Here is a 19,540-nt window from a genome sequence, read left to right as displayed (position 1 = left end):
GGGAACTCAGCTCGGGACCCCAGATGCCTCAGGGCAAGCCTTCTCTGCGCTCCGATCCTGTGGCAACTAGAGCAGCAGCGGTTCTCAGGGTGGCTCCCAGGCTAGCAGCCTGGGACACTTCCAAGCAATGCAGTTCTCAGGCCCCACCCCAGACGTCCAGAATCAGAAACGCAAACCCTCCAGCTGGTTCTAAGGCATGCAGCTTGAGAGACACCCTCTTGGCACTCTGGGTGTGGTGTGTCTTAGAATATCTAGGAAGGGTCTGGTCCAAAACCGGCCTTGTTGGAATACTGAAGTGTGGGGCCGCCAAGCCAGGCCTTTTGATATAAAGTTCAGAGCTCTTTCCAAAGTTTGCCCAGCATGTTCCTGCATAGCAATTCTGCGTGAGAAATGCTGGGCTTACCCTTCTTAGTCTGTGTGCCTCCCACACTCTGATCTCGTCCCACACTGGGTTTGTATAGTACACTCACAGCACTGCTTCGAGAAGGTTCTCAGTCGCATGTGTGGAGTGTGCACACTTGCATACATGTGTGTTCCTTCTCCTCTGTGAGACAAAGTGCTCCCAAGACAGAGCCTGAGTGCCACCTCCCTTGATCTTCACACCCGCCCTCTGGCTGGGGCTCAGCTGTACCAGGACACAAGCACCTACTCACTCTAACCCAAGCACACAGCCTGCCCCAGGCCGAGGTTTCCAGACACACTCATGGCCCCTGTAACCTTGGGGTGAAGGTGATGTCTCTACCCAGCACCTGCAGCCCGTTTCCTCCGCCCCACGGACTCCTACCTGCTGCCTAGTAAGAGAGGAGCGCGTGGGCGTTGGCTCCAGCCTGAGAACTCGCTCGCTCCGCTTCCTGTGTTGGTTTGCTCTGAGCTGCTGGGCCCTGGCGTCTGACTGAGCTGCCAACACTCACAACTACTTCCCATTACTGCTCAGTTTCCACACGTGTGATAATGTGATAAAAATATCACTTCGCGACTGTTCAGGGGATGAAAGGAAATGATCTGTATGAAGAGCTCAGCACAGCTCATGGCGCTTAGTGAGAGCCTGGTGAATAGCCTGTAGAGGGCTTGCCCTTAGCCAGCTGGGCAAGTTCCCGTCCTTTGCAAAACTAAATTTGTGAGCGAAAGTTGTGTGGTCTGGCGGAGACAGCCCCGAGCTTGGTGTCCACAGAGGGGCCTTCCAACCCTGCCGGGTGATTACCCTCCCTGTAGTCACGAGTGAGGAACTGGGCCTCTGTCTCCTCACCCCCTCAAAAGTATGGCCAGGAAATGGGGTGCATCTTTAACAGTGTCAACAATAAAAACCTTTTTTAAAAGTACGACCGAGGCATTTGAGGATTAAACATAATTCAATGTGTGATTAAATATGAAGATTAGGTAAAACTGAAGTTAACCCTTATAGGCCTTTGTAGATAGGCAAATGCTATGTAAATGTTCCTGTTGCTCTCTTTGGGGCCTGGAGGAATGCCCATCACCTCCTCAGGCTGCTCCTCATGGCACTCCCTTCTGAGCAGTAGTAAGAGGCTCAGAGAGAGAAGGGAACAAGCCCTCTGCCAGGTTAGAGAGAGAGAGGCCCAGGTTAGTGAAAGAAATAGGGGGGAACCCCAACCGATTCTTTGCACCCCATCACTCTGCAGAAAACTTAATTTTTCTGTAGAACATGGGAAATGAACTCCAAGACTAGTGATTGTATCTAGTATTTGGAATAAATAGAAATTTAATATATCCCATCACCTGTGAAGTAAAATCACTGAAAAAAATCCACCTGAGCCCATGTCAAGCAGCCGTCTGCCCAAGGCGGACACACAGCCCGTTCTTGACAGAACCACCAGTGGCTGTTTTTATGAGAAGCCTGGAAAACAACTTAACCTCAGGTAGGCTGTCCACTGGGTGGGAATTGGGATATCACATAGTAGAAATATAAACAAGTTGCTTATTGAAGTAAAATTTGGGCTGCCTCACCTGGAAGCACCCTCCCCACCTGACTGTCACACACAGGTGGGACCCTTTCCTTCTCATCTTTCAAGTCAAAGGATCAAGTCCTAGGCACTGCCCCTCTACACTAGGGGGCTAGTCTGGGTTTGGGTTTGAAGATTATAATACTATCTTTTCAATCACAGGCAGTTAGTTATTCTCTGAACCTTCTAAAACAACATTAGAACTCATGGTCAATAGGTATTTACCTATTTAGGGCAAACTGAGTTGACCTTCAAATGTCAGTGCCTGGGACAAGTGGGCCTCAGGAACCTGTAGTATGTCCCAGGATCTACAGTGACAGAAAGGGATATCTTAATGGGTCCATAGTACAAGAAGCACCAGGAAGTCAGGAGGCTGGAGAGGAGTTCTGCTCCATCAAACCCAATCGGCCACTGAGAAACAGGCGATGGCTTGCTGCCCCACACCATCACAGCTAAAACTACCGGCAGAGCCTGCTGCTGCACCTGAAAAGCAGTCCCGAGTGTCCCCCAAAGCCCTTTGCTGGGCCTGCACCACACGAGGGAAATGGACCACTGAGAAAAGGAGAGGAAAAGGCCACAGGAGCAACTCCTACATTGCCCAGGACACACACCAACCTCCAATGGCTGCCCCCGACATCATCATCATCATCACTACCGTAGCTAGACCCCCCACATCTTGAGTAATCTTTCCACACATTTGCTCACGCAGTTCTCATCGTCTCCCACGCCCCCTACCATGCACCCTCCTCTCCAGGTACATCAAGTCTTCACTCTCTCCAGACCTTCAATGTCCAGCTTGTGTCCTACTTCTCCCATGAAGTCTTCCCTGACCTTCGGGAACAGTAGGTCTCTAGTGGCATGAAGTAGGGTTCTGCTTTGGCACTGTCCTGTCAATATTTTCCATCAGGACTTGAATAGACACATGCTTCCCTAGTTATCGCCACACCACCAAATGACTGACTCGGGATTTCAAAAGTTACCCTTTATAAACTGATATCATGGGCTAGAACCATCAAAATGAAGTTGTTAGGCATGTTATCAAGGAAAGTGAGAGTCCACAGGAAAGATTATTTTTTTAAAATATATCTTTATTATTATTTTTAAAATATATCTTTATTGATTTCAGAGAGAGGAAAGGAAAGGGAGAGAGAGAGAAACATCGATGATGAAAGAGAGTCATTGATCTGCTGCCTCCTGCACACCCCCACCGGGGATCGATTCTGGGCATGTGCCCTGACCAGGAATTGAACCGCGATCTCCTGGATCATAGGTCAATGTTCAACGGCTGAGCCACACCAGCCAGGCAGGAAAAAACATTTTATTTACACTCATTTAAGTATGGAATCTTGAGTAAGAAAACTCTTATCTTTCTATATTTTGTCCTATTTAGATGTAGATCACTAACCATAAATCACACAGAAGTCAAAGAACAGGCTGACAAGTGACCCAGAGCCATGTTCTTTGAAGACTGGCTGAAGACACTGGGAATGGATATTCTGGAGAAGAGAAGACTGCTGAGGATGTGCTATCTGTCTTCAGACGATGCTCATTGAAGAGGAGTTAGGCAGCCTGGACATAAGGCAGAGCCAGGACCTCTGGAGACATATTTTGACTCAGCATGAGGGGTAAGTTTCTAGTGAGTAAATCACCCTACAGGAAAACACCATCTCTTGAAAGGAACAAGTGGTGTTTGTTCAATACTGGGTGATCGCCTGATAAGGATCTAGTGACAAGAACCTTGACCTTCCTACATGAACCATCGAATTCCTACATGATTTTATACACTATATTCCTTCCTGATCAATGTCCTTAGAGTAGCAAAAGCTAAGTTGAATATATCAATGGATTGGAGGGGCAGGAATATTGAGGGTGGGGGAAGAATGAGGAGGACACAGCAAGCTTGCGATGCAGGAAACATTGGGGGCACATCTTCACAAAGGTTTCAGGGCTGGAGTGTGGGAGAGGAACCCCCACACCTGTCCTGGGTCTTCCTCCTGAAAGCAGTTGCTGAAGGCAGTGAATGAAGAGAGGAAAGACCCCAACAGCACAGACAGAGGCTGAAAACTCCTCAAGTTGTTGAAACCCAAGAAGATGTATCTGTTGGGGGTCGAGTGAGGGTTGTAAGTAAGGTGTATAGGAGAAAAAGGAGAAGATGAATGGGGGGAAGGTGAGGAACGGTTCTGGGAAGGCGGGAATCCCAGCAAACGGCAATGAGGCTGAAGGGGAGGTTGATCACAGGGCCGAGGTGGGGCGATGTGGCAGCAGGTCACGTGTGGGCGCTTCTGCATTGTTTTTACATCATTGGACCAAAAGAAAAGATTCCCTCTCCTGAAAAAAACAGGCACAAAGATGAGACTTGAGGGGAAACTGATCAATGTCTACAAAGGGGCTTCTTCAATGAAGGAGTCCTCAGACAAGACAGAGTCGAGGGAAAGGAAAGGGGTTACATGGGCCTGTAAGAGTGGCAGCCTGGTGTAGTGGAGGACACCCAACCTGGAGCCAGGAAAGCTTGTTCAAGTCCCGGCCTGCCTCTGGCTAGCTGTGGGCCCTGGGGCATCACTCTCCTCTGGTCCTCGGGGTCCTTCTGAGCAAAAGTGCACTCTAGCTGAGTAGTCAGTCTATGATGTTAATAATCTATATGCTAACCAAGTTCATTTGTAGCTAGAACATCATTATTTTTTGAGTCAGAAAATAACTCTGTCACTGTTTTTGTTTTTGTACTTAAAAATTTGGGTAATTTCATTTTTGTCTCTAGTAACATTTTAGTGTTGCTCTCTTTGAAAATATCTAACCTGTTTCTTCTGAACTTGAGCTAAACAGGGAACGGGTTGTGCCCCAGCCTGGGCAAAAGGATGGTGGCAAGTAGGGTGGCCGAGGGTCCCAGTGTGCCTGGGACTTAGGGGTTTCCCAGGACAAGGGACTTTCAGTCCCAGGCAAACTGGATGATTGGGCGCCCTAGTGGCAAGAAAGATGAAGGTTTGGTGAGGGCTTGGAGGAGTGGTCCTGGAAGGGCTTGCCTGTTCCCTTTCTATGTGGAGTTTCCCTCATTGCCCCGCTGGCTAGTGTGGTGGTTTTCATGACAAGGTATGCCTCCCTTATTGGACGGCTGGTGGAGGCACAGGAGGAGAAGTGAGGGGCAGTCTTTAAACAAGTCACAAGCCCCAAATGAGACTATTGCCAGGAAAGAAGCTGAAATGCTTGACTAGCACTGAAGCTATGGGGATTTTCCCTCTTTCTTCAAAAAAAAACAAAACACACACACACAGAAAAGACCCAGTGGAAAAAAAAAAATGATGAGTTGTGAGGCAGGCAGCGGGTCCTACACAGCCTCAGGAGACAACGCACAGCTCATTTGTTTAAATTTGCAGCTGACGGCTGCCACCTCTCTAAAGGTATCAGGCGGAAAGTTTCTCAACATCAGACAGCGAGTGACCAGTTTGGTGACAACAGCTACAACTATGAACTACCCCTTAACCATGGACATGGACCTCATCATCAACTACAACCCGGAGGACCTGGTGAGTAGGGACAGATGGCTCACAGCTACCCAGGCCCTCCCTGAAATTCTAAATATTTTGTGCCAAGGGCCCAAGGAAGAGGGGATAGCTATGGAGTCCCCTCCCACTCTGGGTGGACAGAGTGAAGACAGACCCACCGGCCCACCCATGGACAAAGCAGGTACACAGAGCTGCTGCCTTAAACAGGCACCCTTTACCGGGAGCTGCAGGTGTAGCTTCAGGTCCTACACCCTCCCTGGTTCGTTGCACGACCGGGAGCAGCCGCTTTGCCTCTCCACCCTCTCCTTATCTCTCAGGGCTGGCATACGGGGCTAGATGGCAGAGAACCCTGGAGGTTTTCTTAATGTCAGGAGGCTGCCATTGCTGGTTGACCAACCAATGTATATTTATTCATCTCTTGCTATGCGATTCTATCATGAAGGCACTACATTCTGTGTTAAATGGAGAAGTTGAGGACCTGGTCTTAGCCCTCAAAATTGGCTTATGGTCTAGCTAAGAAAAAACAAATCACTCGCCAGAAGCTCTTAGACAATGATTATGTACTAAACCAAGGAAGTGTGAGACCAGGTGGTCAGCAAGGGAGAGAACCCCGGTGGGCCAGAGTCAGGGGGCAGTAGGTTCCAAGTTTGTGAGAGAACTCTGTATTAATCCTAGAAATGTCTTAGAACATGCTGTGGCCTCCCTCAAAGGACTGGAATCTCTAGAGATAGGTGTTCTTGGGTGGGCTAAGAAAATGGTCCCCAGCATCACTCTGTCCCCCATCCAAGTCTCTCCCATGAAGCAGAGTGGTTCAGTTGGCTTGGTTGTCTCTGGGCTCCAAAAGAATTGGGGGGCGGGGGCGGTATCTAAACCACAGACCTCAGGACTCCTGTTTGCAGGCAGCAGAGGACTGTTTTAAGGATCTTCTGGAAACTTCTTTGTGGCCTTTTCTTCCTTTCCCTCATGGCCAATAGCACTTCTAGGGGAAGGACCACTCACTCTCTGAGCTGAACTTTGGGCTGGATTATGAAGGATCCAAACCCTTTCTCCTGACCTTAAACTCACCCTCCAGCTCCCCTAGCTGGAGTCTATACTATAATTCCATCAACCCTGTTCCCAGACTTGCCTGGACAAGTCTGCCCCTCACTTGCCTAGGTCCTAAGGCTTGGAAGTATAGCAGAACATGGGGAGACAAAGGTGAGGGGAAGGGCTAATCATCTAAAGTCTGGCCTCTCGGATCTAAGCCCCAGATAAAAGTAGAGCCAGAACTATCAGTCTAATCAGACCCCATAAAAAGGGAAATGCAGCCCCTTCTTCAAAAATTATTAAAAATTTCACGACAGCAGTGCAGGCCCTGTGTAATTGCACGGGCTCGTGCCCATGAAGCCGGCATGAGTTTACTCACAGAGTCTGGGCAATACCCCAAATCAGACTAAAACCCTGCTGCCCTGGAGGGCAACATGCCGCCGCCCTGGCCCCCAGTCCTGACCGCTGGCCGCACCTGATTAGGTTACTGGGTGTCTTCCTCTGCCCACAGCTTCAAGCTGACCACAAGCCCTGACCCAGTTGGATATCATAGTAACCTTCCCAGACCTGGCTGGTCCTGGCTTCTGAGAAGCCTCAAGAGTTTCCCCTAACTGCACGCCTCACTCCACTGCGTGACCTACTAGAGACAGGTGGTGGCTGGGGGCAGGGCGACAGCAGGGCATGTTCCATATAGCAGAGAACACCTACAGCCCAGGGACAGGTACCTGGTGACTTGCTTCATGTCACACTTCAAATGCATGGTCTTGGACCAGGCGTCCCAGTGTGCCAGGGTCCCCTCAATCAGGGTCTAGCCTGGAGCCCAAGAGTCTTGGGACCATCCAGCTCTAGAGCTCTTCTTTCACCAGCTTCTGGTGCCTGGTTTCACCTTCACTTACCTCCGGTCCACTCTCCCCTAAGCTGAGGCCCCTCAGAAGCACAGAGGCCCCCTCCACCCCCACCCATCCACAGCAGGGCCTTGAGCAGCTGTGGCGTCTCTGACAGTGTCTCACAGCACAGAGACCTGGAGCGGCAGAGGAGAAGGGTCTGGCACAGAGCAGCTTCTCAGTGTGCAGTTACTGGTTTGTGAGTTCCTGAGGTCTCAGCTCAGGTTTTCTCTGTGGGTCAGTCTAGCTTCTGGGTCTTTTGCTTCCTACCCCTCCTGCCCTTCTCCAAACCACATGTTGGTTCGCTTTCCTAGGACACTGGCTTCCATACTCCATGGCTCTTGGCCCCTAGTGTTGATCATCCTGTGTTTCCTTTCGCCCCTTGAACTCTAAGATAACTCTAGCTGCTTAAAATGCCCATTTTCTTAAGATGGGCTGCTAATTCCCATGAATGGAGGATCCAAACAGCAAAAAACCAGATGGTTAAGTATGAGGACCAGGGAGCCAGGTCCCTGGGGGGGGGGGGGGCAGGCCAGGGACCCATCCTGCTGGAAGGCAGACCTTGGCAGACACAGGAAAACCTCTGTCCGGGGGAACCTGCCCTGAGAGTGTGGAGCCTCCTCTTGATGGAACCAGGAACTGGGGCACCCACGGGGGTGCAGTCATAAACTGCACCTCCAGCCCCACCCTGCATACCATCCAGGAGGGGAAGCTGCTATAAAGCAGGGAGAAACTGGTTCACCCCCAGGGCCTGGCTTTTCCCGACCCCTCCCCAGTGAGTGCCCCCATAAACTATGACCTCAGTGTGATTAGAGAATCACAGGCTGCAAAGCCCATCCGCTTGTCATCTCATTGCATCAAGGAGGTGTGAAGAAGGGGAACCAAAACCAGCTCAGGCATTTCTGGGCTTTATCTTGGGGGAAGGGAGGGTGCTCCTTGACTAGGTCAAAAGTCCCAGAAGAACCCCGGTGGAGGAGGCCCCAACTGGGTGTGATTGGAAGGGCCAGAGATGAGAGCGAGACCCCGGGCCAGCCTGGGGAGGGGTCAGCGTTGGGGTGAATCTGGGCTCAGGCACACAGACCAGTCTCCATCAGGAGCTCTTGCTTTCCTTGAGGCTGTTCCACTCTGGAAATAGCTTTAAAAATGGTCATGGATTTTGCACTGAGAATCAGGACACAGGAATGAGCATTCTCTCACAGGCGATGGGACAACATATTTCAAATCAGTCCTGACTCAGGCGACAGCTTCGAGAGATTGCTGTACACGCCCAGGAGACACACACCTGTCCCTCAGACTGCATGACCCTGTCTCCAAAGTACAAACTGATTTGGAGAGTCAAGTCTGACCCCTTAAACCTAAAGACTCGGTGCAGGGGTAGGGACAGTTTAAAGTCTCCCCCCAGAACCGCATCCAGAGCAGCACTGTGTCCTAAGAGCCGAAACCCTTGGGGAGAGATAGAAAAGGAGCCTAGCAGGCTCGCTCTTGAACCGTGGAGCAAGGAAAGGAGAAGCTTGACAAACGGCAGGCCAGACTCAGATGGTCTTTGGGGAGGGTGGTCTTCCATAGGAAGAGCAGGGGAAGGGACGCAGACTTCTCCCTCACCCTTAGCCCAGTCTCATTCCTCCAGACCCCACACCCCTCTAGCCACTGAAGGGTAGAATGAGAGACGCCCTGGCTGACTCCGCTCACAGCTCCTGACTCTTGGCTGCGATATAAGGACAAGGGCATAAACAGAGAGGAGCCCGTGTGTGGTCAGAGCGGTGATCTACATCTGCGTGTAGATGCCTCAGGCCGCTGGAGTCCCAGGCCTCTGCCTGGGTGAGCCATGTGCCCAGGAAGCCTGCCCTCCCTCAGGCTGAGAAGCAGAGCCAGGTTGGGGCATCACTGGCTGCATGACAGACAGGTGAGAAAATAAACGGCTCTCGCCCAGGTGCTGAGCTGCATGAAGATCATGATGAAAACCAGCTCAGTCCTGGGCAGGGCTGACTGCCAGAGGATCCAAGTATCTAGGAGCTGGGAGCAAAAGGCATTTGAGGGCAGGGCTGGGCCCCCTTTCTGCAATAGGGATCCCTCCCACACACTGGAGTTCAAACATTCCTCTTCCTCCCAAGGGCCCCAACCCAATGTTGTACAGTTCTGCCTGTTAAAAGATTCTTTCTCCTCTGACTGAAACCCCTGCAACCCCAGCCTCCGCCCATTCCCTCAGGCCCGCCCTCTAGAACCTCACACAATAAGCCCAGTTTGCCCTCTTGCCCATGGGGGCTCTTGTCAGTCCTCGAAGAAGAAAGCTCTCTAGGACCTGTCTTCTCTTTACCCGGTACCTGAAAATGTACTCCCAAGGTGGGGATATCAGACCCCTTGGCCAGCTGCTCACCTGTGTCCAGACCAAACAAACTGGGCTGGTGCCAGATGCCCACCTGCAGGCTTCTGTCACCTAGAGGAAGGTAACAGTAGCACTTTTGGCAGCCACATCACCCCGTTGACTCATCTTAAGCTCACAGTTAACAAACTCTCAGGTCCTTTTCTCATAAACTATGACTAAGCCTGATCTTCCCTACCTTGTCCCTGCACAGTTGGAGCTTTAACCCTGAGTCTAGCTCTGTTTTCCTTATCAGTTCCATCTGGTCAGTTTGAGCGCATGGCTCCAGATTGTAGAGAACCCCGCATTGTGCTACAGTACCCACCAACCACGTCATCCAAGGCAGGGCAGAGAGTGAAGGAGGAGCGGACCCAGGACACGTCCCTGGGATGCCTTAGACACCCCTGCCCACCTGCCTTCGGAATCCCAGGCAGCAAACATTCGCTGGCCTCACGCTGGCCATGCAGGGAGATACGGCAGCTTCAGAATTTGGAGTCAGATGGAGCTTGGAGACCTTAATTATACAAGGAGGGGCCTGGGTCCTACAGTGGCTCCTGAGGAAAGAAGGGAGGGGCAGAGAATGGAAGGAGAAGAGTAACATTTGTAATTCCCCTATCCGCCCTTCTCCTGGCACCAGACAGAATGTTCTAGCCCTTTCCTGCCCCGTCCCCAGTGCTCACAGCCACCTGCTACCCATGTCCCTGGCTCTGACTCAGCTTCGCCCCAGTCATCGTGTCTGCTTCCCTTCTTTGGGGCACGGGTCCCCGACCAATGTGTAAGGTTGGGGACCTACCTGGCCCCTCGCTATCATGGCCCCACCTGGGCTCCTCTGTATCTATTCAGTGTGTGCACTGCCAGTGTGTGCACACGTGAGAATGCAGGAGAGGAGAGGGCCGGTTTCTGCTGGGCCGGTGTGTGCTCCCTCTGTGCGTAAGTCTGGCAGAGCCCCTTCTGCATCACAGGCCTCTGGGCGTTCAGAATTCCTGATTCTCCACCTCCCACCAGGCCAGGGCCAACCCGGCTGGGTCTGGGGAAGGATGGGGGTGCCTGATCCCCTGGGTATGGGAAGTGGCTTTACACTGGCTTCTACACCTGCCACTCCCAAGCCCTCAAAATGTCTGTTTGATACCTCCTGCCAAGGTGTACTGCGAACTCCTAGCACCCCTCAAAACAGCCCCCTCCCTTCTTCCCCTCTCTGCCTGAGCACTTTGCCAAACAAACACCTCTTGCTTGGCAAAGAGGAAGAAATAGTCCCCTACCCCCAACTTTCATCTAGACCTGGGTTCTCAGGAGATGGGGCCTCTGGTGTCCTGGGGACACACCCCACTGCATTGGCTTTAAATGAGAAATAAACTAATCAACCTGGATGCTTCTGAGAGAGAGGACTTGAGTGTTTCTCATGAAGGGCTTTCTGGTCAGACAGGCGGCCTGCCCCTAAGCCCTCCACTGGGCGGCGGGACAGCCAGGCTCCCCCCACCGCCAGTGCAGGTGGAGCCGCCCCACTGACTGCTCCAAGCTCTGCATCTCTCCTCCCTCTGAATTGCTTTGCTCTGCATGAAGACTGCCCATCTTACTGTTTCCCCCTCACCTCCTGCCGGGTTCCAGTATGAATCAAATGGTTGTATTCAAAGATGACACTGGAAATAGCTCTTACTACAGAGAGAGGACCCAAGGCGGGCTAGGCTGTCAAGGGCACTGGAGGTGGCAGGACCTGCGGAGGGGGGAGCGGTGCCTGAGTGTCCACTGAGACAGAGACGTCCTGAGCCTCAGAATAGCTGCTCTGGAAACTGCCCCAGAGCGGTGCAGGACCCTGCTGCGCCCCTCAAGGGCCAAGCTCGTGGCCTCCGAGGCAGGCGCCGAGGCTGCCGGCTGTGCGGGGAGGAGGGCCCGGCGGGGACGCCGCCGCCTCGCGGGGAGGGAGTGTGGTGTGGGTGGGGGAGCCAGGACGGAGGAGGAGGGGGTGGGGGCCCGGGAAGGAGGCACAGGAATTGGGCAAGTTTAGGAAGGACTGTTTAGCAGAAGGAAGAGTCTGAGCAAAGTTTTGGGGACCAGCATGCGCCGGGTGTCGCGGGCGGCGGGGAAGGGCCGCCCGCAGGGCAGGGCTCCAAGGCCATCGGCGAAAGGCGAGGGTGGACCGCCGGGCGCACGTGTATTTTGTTGACATTTAAAGGCCTTTTGGAGGCACTTAGACCTCGTCCTGCAATTCCAGGGTTTTCAGACGAAAGCAGAACCACTTTTTCAAACAAAAGCCTATGTGGGAGCCGCCGCGGGAGACAAGAGTGGGCGCCCAGGTTCAGAGGCGGGGGGGGGGGGGGGGGGGGGGCGGGAGGCCGGACCCTGCGGGTGCCAGGCCGACCCCCCGACCCCCCGGGCCTCCCTCGGGGCGGGGCCCGGCCCCCTGGCCCCTGGCCCCTGGCCCCTGGCCCCTGGCCCCCGCCCCCGCGGGCCGGCTGTGGCCTTGCGCGCGCCGGCGCCCTCGCCCCGACGGCCCTCTGGCCGCGGCTTTTTCTCACGACGGGTTTGCTGTTCCGCGTGACATTACAAAGTAAAACAAGAGGAAACGCTGGCTGTAGGTAAACCAGGAGCAGTGGAGGGCGCTGAGCGGGGCTCTGGTGTGACGGGGTTGGCGGGCTGGAACTCTCCTGCCCCCGTGCCCGAGGCGCGCGCGGGCCCGAGGGCGGGCGGGGGCCGGCGGGGCTCTGCCCTCGTGCCCGCGCGCCCTCACCCGCCTCCCCAGAGCACCCGCCTCGGGGACCAGGAGGGCAAGGCCCGCCGGGAGGGCGCCTGCCCGCCGCGAGGGGAGCGCCCCCTGCGCCCCCTGCGCCCCGCCTCCCGGAAGGAGGGCGCGGGGACCCCGGGCCGGCGCGGCCCCGACGGGCCGAGGGCGCCGTCAGCCCGGGTCGGCCGCTCGCGGCGGGTCCGCGCGGGGAGCGGCGGCGAGGGGGCGGCGCAGGTGCGGCGGCAGCTGCGAGCGAAAGGCTGGGAAGCGGCCCCTCCCCCGCGGTCAGCGGGTAAACAGCCGGGGGCGGGGCGGCCGGGGGCTTCCGGGGGGCACGGCCCGGGCCTGGCCCCCCCACTTCCTTCTGCGTCGGAAGCCCTGGGCGCGGGCGGCGGCAGGAGCCGGGCGGTGGCGGGAGTGCTGGCTGCGGGTCGGTCGGCGGGTCCCAGCAGACCTGACCTTCCGCTGGGCGGATGAAATGGGGATGCTGCGTACCTGAGCCGGTGCGCAGACGAGGTGAACCGCGAGGCTGCTGCTACAGGTGGTCATCGCGAAGACAGGCGGGAGTGGAGGGACAGGCCCAGCGGGAGCCAGCGGGCCCGTGAGCGCCCGCCCCGTCGGTGGGGTCCTAGGTTTTATGAATTGGAGCAGGTGGCTCCCTGTCCCGACCGGAGCCCTTCCCAAACTGAAGTCCCCGTGCCAGCCCAGCCTGCAGCTCCGCGCCGAGGACAGGGCCCTTCATCGCCCGCCTCCCCTGCCGGCGGTTGGGCCCTTTCACAGATGAGCGCCCAAGCTCAGAAGGGCGAAGCAGCTGTCCGGGCGCCGGAGGGAAACTGGGACTGGGGCAGTGGGGCACAGGGGGCGAGCGGGGGCAAGTGCAGGGAGCGGGGAGGCGAGGAGAGTGCGGGGAGCCGGGCCCGCCGAGGGTGGTCCTCAGCTCTCCGCCTTTGTCTCCCGCCCTTGCAATACAAGGAATTAGGTAACTACAGCTACGGCACGGAGACCTCCCCAGTGGAAAACCACGTCTGCTCCGCCGCCGAGGGGCCCCTCCTGACCTCCTTCAAGGCCGTGTTCATGCCCCTGGCCTACGGCCTCATCTTCCTCCTGGGCGCGATGGGCAACATCCTGGTGCTGGTGATCCTGGAGCGGCCCCGGCAGGCGCGCAGCTCCACCGAGACCTTCCTGTTCCACCTGGCGGTGGCGGACCTGCTGCTGGTCGTCATCCTGCCCTTCGCTGTGGCCGAGGGCTCCGTGGGCTGGGTCCTGGGCGCCTTCCTCTGCAAGGCGGTGATCGCTCTGCACAAGATCAACTTCTCCTGCAGCAGCCTCCTCCTGGCCTGCATCGCCGTGGACCGCTACCTGGCCGTCGTCCGCGCCGTGCACGCCTACCGCCGCCGCCGCCGCCTGTCCCTCCGCGTCGCCTGCGCGGCCGTCTGGCTGGCCGGCTTCCTCTTCGCCTTGCCCGAGGTCCTCTTCGCCAAGGTCAGCCACGCTCAGCACAACGGCTCGCTGCCGCTCTGCACCTTTTCCCAGGAGAACCGCGCGGAGACCAGCGCCTGGTTCGCCTCCCGCTTCCTCTACCACGTCGGAGGCTTCCTGCTGCCCTTGCTGGTGATGGGCTGGTGCTACGCGGGGGTGGTGCACAGGCTGTGCCAGGCCCAGCGGCGCCCTCAGCGGCAGAAGGCGGTCAGGGTGGCCATCCTGGTGACAAGTGTCTTCTTTCTGTGCTGGTCACCCTACCACGTCGTCATTTTCCTGGACACCCTGGTGCGGCTGAAAGCCGTGGGCAGCAGCTGTGAGCTGAATGGCTATCTCTCCGTGGCCATCACCATGAGTGAATTCCTGGGCCTGGCCCACTGCTGCCTCAATCCCGTGCTCTACACTTTCGCCGGAGTGAAGTTCCGCAGTGACCTGTCACGGGTACTGACCAAGCTGGGCTGTGCCAGTCCCGCCCCCCTGTGCCAGTGCTTCCCTACTTGGCGCAAGAACAGCCTCTCCGAGTCAGAGAATGCCACCTCCCTCACCACCTTCTAGGCCCCAGCCCCCTTGTTTCTACCTTTTTGGGGGATGCCCTGATGCCGGAACCCTCCACGGGCACTGGGATCCGAGCTCCCCTGGGCAGAGTCCTTATATGGGGCAGCCAGAATCAGCGCTTCATTCCAGGACACCCCTGTCAGCCCTTCTCCCAAACCTGAGGCGAGGCTGGAGTCCAGGAAAGGGGAAGCAGCTCAAAGGCAAAACGAAGGATACCTGTGTCACCTGAACCACCTTGGGCTGGAGGACCCCACACCCCTCTCATCCTAACCATCCAAAGCTCAAGAAACAAATTTACTTCTGTCTTAGCCAGTAAGAAAGTCATTACCCTCTTGGAACGCTCTCCGCAACTACCCAGCTTCCCTCCCACCCCACCTGCCAAAAGAAGCTAAAAGCTGAGCACCAGGGATGGAGGTTAAGGCTGAGGAAAGGCCAGCTGGCAACAGGGCGTGGCCTTAACATGTCTTGTCTCTAACAAACACTGATTCTGCCCGCTATCAGCCCTACGGCATCTGGACCGAGCAGGAAGCTCTGACTGGTGCCGGCCAGGTAACTGTCCCTGGCTCTGATCAGAATGATACTGGGCCAGCTCCGTGTCACTGGAAGGTATGCAGACTGGAGGGCAGACTCCATGCACCCTCAGAGCCCAGCCAGTGTCCTAGAGGGGAACTAAGGCTGAGCCAGCAGAAAGGAGCCCAGCCAGGGGAAGAAAAGATTCTCTTCCCCCAGCCCCAAGGAGGTACAAGCATAAACCAAAGCCAGCCATCTCCTCTGCCCAGGGTGGAGAGCTCCCAGGGCAGGCCAGCATGGCAGGGTCTAGGACCTGGTGAGTCTGGGCACTGATGGAGGAAGCAGACTGGTTTCTCCCTGCCCCTCCTTGGGGGCTGCACAGCCGAGAGAAACTCCTCAAGCAGCAGAGGGTCCCAACCACAGTAGAGGAAGCCTTGGCCAAGAGTCAGTACCAATATGCAGAGCTCCTGAGGGGAAACAGAAGGAAAGAAGCCTCTGGGAGTCAACTCCTACAGCCCCTTGCCTGGAGGCCTCCACTTGTGGCATCCCCCTAGGCTAGATAGTGTGCCCCCCAGGCCTGGGCAGGGAAGTCCCTTGCCCCCAGGAAACAGGGCCTTGCCCTTGAGGATACTACTCAGATGGAACCAGGGGAAATTGCTCTACGCATGCTTGCTCACCACCCGCCTGCTGCCCTCCCGCCGCCCTAGCCTGTGGTCTAGCTGGAGTGGGGCAGCAGGGACCCTGTACTTGCCCAGCGCACATCTGAGTTGTCCACTCCCACTCATCTCAATCACCCAAGTTCCCTAGGGGGCCCCCACAAGGGAAGGCAGAGATATGACCCAGGGCATTGTCCTTTTTCCTCCCAGCATCCAACAGCAAGCTGGCCTGTGGAGGAGCCAGACATGGAAGCAAAAAGGCAAGAGACTGGATTTTTAATTTTCTGTTTTTAATAAAAAGGCACCTATAAAACAGGTCAATACAGTACAGGCAGCACAGAGACCCCCGGAACAAGCCTAAAAATTGTTTCAAAATAAAAACCAAGAGGATGTCTTCACATATTGTATTTATATATTTATATTTATATATATTTATATAATGGTACAAAATGGCTGGGGTATGGCCATGGAGGGAGGGACGGAGGCTGGCCTGTGGAGTTTGCCTTGAAAAGCTACTCTGATGGTGCAGATGGGAGAAGAGAGTGAGGAGGGCACTGAGCCCTTTGCAGTCTGACCCTCTCCTCTGGGCAGGTAACACTCAGAGTCAGTTTGGAAAGTTTGGGGTCCGGGGTGGGGGCTCATGGGCACAAGGCCCAGGTTGAGGCAGGGCAGGCAGAGCGCCTGGCTGGAGGGCAGGTGGCTCCTGGATAGGGGCCTAGGTCCCGGCCCTGGGAGGTGCTGGGGGAGACAGGAGCCTGCAGCCAGCCCCGGAGGAAGCGCTTGACCTGGCTGACAGTGGACTGAGGACAGCACCAGACTGGGAGAAGTGGGGGCAGATTCCCTTTGTATGACAGCTGCCAATGTGAGACCAGGCCCTGCAGGTGAGGAAGGCTGAGGATAGGGCCATGGCAGAAAACACCTTGTCTAGACATGGCCCCTGGCCCCTGGAGGCACAGCGCAAAAGGCCTCAGCCAGGGAACTACCCTGCCACCTCACAAGGCAGGAAAGGAAGTGAGGAAAGGAGAAGTGTTTTACTGCTGGGGGTGGGGTGGGTGCAGAACACCTAGTCACTTATGGCTTCAGCTGACCAGAGGGGGGAGCCCTTCTGGGGCGGAGGGGGAGGCAGTGACTGCTCCTGGGTGGGCAGAGGGGCTTTGCCAGTGAGTGGGCGGCAGGCACAGAAAGGCCACCAGGATGCTCCCCTGCCCCCTGTCCAACTCTTTCCCTAATCCGTCCTCAGCCGGTGGAAGTTGGTGGAGAGACTGACTTGGCCAAACCCTTTTCCTTCTTCCTTTGGTGACAGAATTAGGTGGTAGCCTCTGGAAGAATCGGGGCCCTGGGGGTACCTGGCCCAGGGCTATTGCAGTGGGCGCAGGACTACCTGGGCCGCCATGTCACTCCTCCATGGCTCCACTCTAGCGGGCCACACGGCCTCCGCCTTTCTCCTTTCCTTCACCCCAGACTGGGGACTAAGGACTTCAAGTTCTGCCTAAGATGTAGCAGCAGGGGACACCAGACATCCACAACTAGGAAGCCAGGGGCCCATGTCACCTGTGTGGGGCAAACACAAATGCATGCACACACGTTCTCCTGAATCACTCAGCACAGACAGGCTGCTGTCCGGAGGTCTCAGCCCTGCCTGGCCCAAGGCAAAGCCCAGGTGGTCTGAGCTCAGTTCAGGTGTGAGCTGTCATTTCACCATCTGGGGAGGAGACCAGAATGGTATTCATTATGGACCCAGAGATGCTATTAACAGTGGATAGGTGTGTCAGACTGCACATCCCTGGGTCCGAAGGAATGGAACGGGCAGTAATTTGAAAGAAGGGGAAAGGGTTTCTTGTATCCCTTTTTTGTGTGACTTCTATCAAAACACAGAAATACAGCAAACACACAAACTGGCACAAAAGCGCAGCTCTCTATTTACAGCTACGGCTGGCACCTGCCCATCTGGCCAGCCGCCTGCAGGGAAGGGTGGGAGAGGGGGTCAGTCACATCAGCAGGGAGGAAATGAGGCAGGAAAAGGAGAACCAAGTGGGAATAGAAACACCAAGAGGAGGAAAGTGGCGCTGGAGCACCGGAGAGCAGCAGCAGGAAGGAAAGGGCAGAGAAGGGAGAGTTCACCTCCCCTGCCTCTCCCCGCAAAGGACTCCATACAGGACTCAGAAAGCATCGCTGAATGAGGGTGGGTGCAGACACAGGGGAAAGAGAGGCTCCATAGGGCGTGGGGGAGTGGGGGAGTGGCAGTCTGATGGCCAAAATGGAACAAACCCCTACCCAAAGCCCCCCACCCCACTCTGCCATTCCCACTAAGCTGCCAGCACATCTGGTTGCCACAAATGCCATTCCCCACACAAGCCCCCTCCCACCCCCTCAACCCACCCCTTGACCCCAGGTCATCCCAACACTGGAGGGGAAGAAACTTTTTTCAGGTTATCATAGTTGCAATATCGCCCCAGCTCCAGCCCCAGACAGGGAGTGCTAGAAGGGCAGGTTGGCCATGTTGCCCGGTGCAGGGAGGTAGCCCATCTGGCTGTCCAGAGACATACTGCGCTGTCGCAAGGGGTGGGACACCATGAGGTTCTGCTGGGGCGGGGGGCCCATGAGGGAGCCCTGTGGGGAGAGCATGTGCGGGGGCTGGCTGTAGACCTCACCCCCCACGCCCCGTTGCTTCATCAGCATGAAATTCTGCTGGGTCATGAGGCCTTGAGGAGGGGACATCACCCCCTGGTGCAGGCCGTGGGGCACCATGCCTTGCTGTGGGGCCATACCTGTCCTGCCCAGCAAGGACATCTGTCCGGGGTGGCACATAGACATGTTGAGCCCCCGCTGGACGCCCTGCTGGCCTGGGAGGTTGGGGGCCCGTGAGGGGGTTTGCTCCGCCATCATGTTCTGCAGGTTCATGAGATGCAGATTGGGGGGCTGGGCCTTGGGGGGCTGGTTCTCGCTCTTGGGGAAGTACTGGAGGGTGCTGCTTGGCTTCTCAGAGGGGATGATCCTCGACAAGTCGAACTCGGGGATCCCCGTCGGGGTGGGCCGGATCACCTCGCTCAGCTCAGGGTCGTTCAGCACAGATGCCACCCCAGGGAGCACGCCTGGTGGGTATGTGTCGCCCATGCGCCCAGCCATGCCTTTGCCCATCAGATGCTGCTGGGGGGGCATGGGGCCAGGCGGCTGGCTGGGCAGGTCCTCTGGGGGCAGGGGCATGCCCGAAGGGTAGTGCTGCTGCAGGCCAGGCCCCCCGCCCCCGCCCCCACTGGGAGCCATGGCACCATGGGGCTGCTGCAGCCGAGGGGGGAAGGGCATCATCTGGGAGGAGCTGGGCACAGGGCCGCAGGGGGCATTCAGGGAGTCTGGGCCCCCTGGAGCTATCATCATTGAGTTTTGAGGGGGTCCCCCTGTCCCCTGAGCATTGGGGTGCAGTGGAATGTTGGAACCCAGAGGGGTGGGGGAGGGCAACATGGCAGGCGGGGGCTCATGGGACAGGGGCTGCTGGCCTGGCAGGTTCATGCCCATGGGGCTTTGGGCAGCAGCTGAGTTCAGGTGCATCTGGTTGGACTGGTTATTGCTGATCCCTGTGGGGAAAGAAAAAAGAGGGTGAGGAACTACCTGCACCCAGCTGGTGCCAGGGGTGAGGACTTTCACCATTGCCCTGCCCTGGCTGCAAGGAAAGGGACTTGAGGCATTTAGGTTAGAAGCCCAGAGACCCAGGTTCTGGCCCAGTCTGCCATGGACACACCATGGATTGCTGGAAAGACCACTCAGGTGCCCTGGGCTTAGGTTTCACTAAATGACTATGCCAAGTGGAAACTGTGTCCTGGACATCACTCCCCACTCCTGGGCCCTCGGGAAGCACATAAAAGCCAGCATAACCACAGGGGTGACCGCTGGACATGCCCA

General features: G+C 56.3%; 2 protein-coding genes across 6 annotated transcripts in view; one reads left to right on the top strand and one right to left on the bottom strand.

Moving 5' to 3' along the window:
• The window catches only part of CXCR5 (C-X-C motif chemokine receptor 5), a 45,142-nt gene extending 29,100 nt beyond the window's left edge, over positions 1–16,042 (top strand). Inside the window, exons 2-4 of the mRNA XM_081152675.1 lie at positions 3,349–3,583; positions 5,327–5,476; positions 13,416–16,042. Coding sequence (XP_081008801.1) covers positions 5,417–5,476; positions 13,416–14,477 — 1,122 coding nt within the window. The 5' untranslated portion in view covers positions 3,349–3,583; positions 5,327–5,416 and the 3' untranslated portion in view covers positions 14,478–16,042. The remainder of the gene's footprint in view (positions 1–3,348; positions 3,584–5,326; positions 5,477–13,415) is intronic.
• The window catches only part of BCL9L (BCL9 like), a 29,292-nt gene continuing 24,393 nt past the window's right edge, over positions 14,642–19,540 (bottom strand). For all 5 annotated transcript variants that reach the window (XM_081152670.1, XM_081152669.1, XM_081152671.1 and 2 more), the window contains one exon: positions 14,642–19,215. In XM_081152670.1, coding sequence (XP_081008796.1) covers positions 18,122–19,215 — 1,094 coding nt within the window. In that variant the 3' untranslated portion in view covers positions 14,642–18,121. The remainder of the gene's footprint in view (positions 19,216–19,540) is intronic.

This window comes from Miniopterus schreibersii, assembly GCF_964146895.1.
Source record: "Miniopterus schreibersii genome assembly, chromosome: 12".
In the NCBI taxonomy this organism is placed as follows: Eukaryota; Metazoa; Chordata; class Mammalia; order Chiroptera; family Miniopteridae; genus Miniopterus; species Miniopterus schreibersii.
The sequence above is the reverse complement of the archived record's forward strand: the minus strand, read 5'-3'. Positions and strand labels throughout refer to the sequence as shown.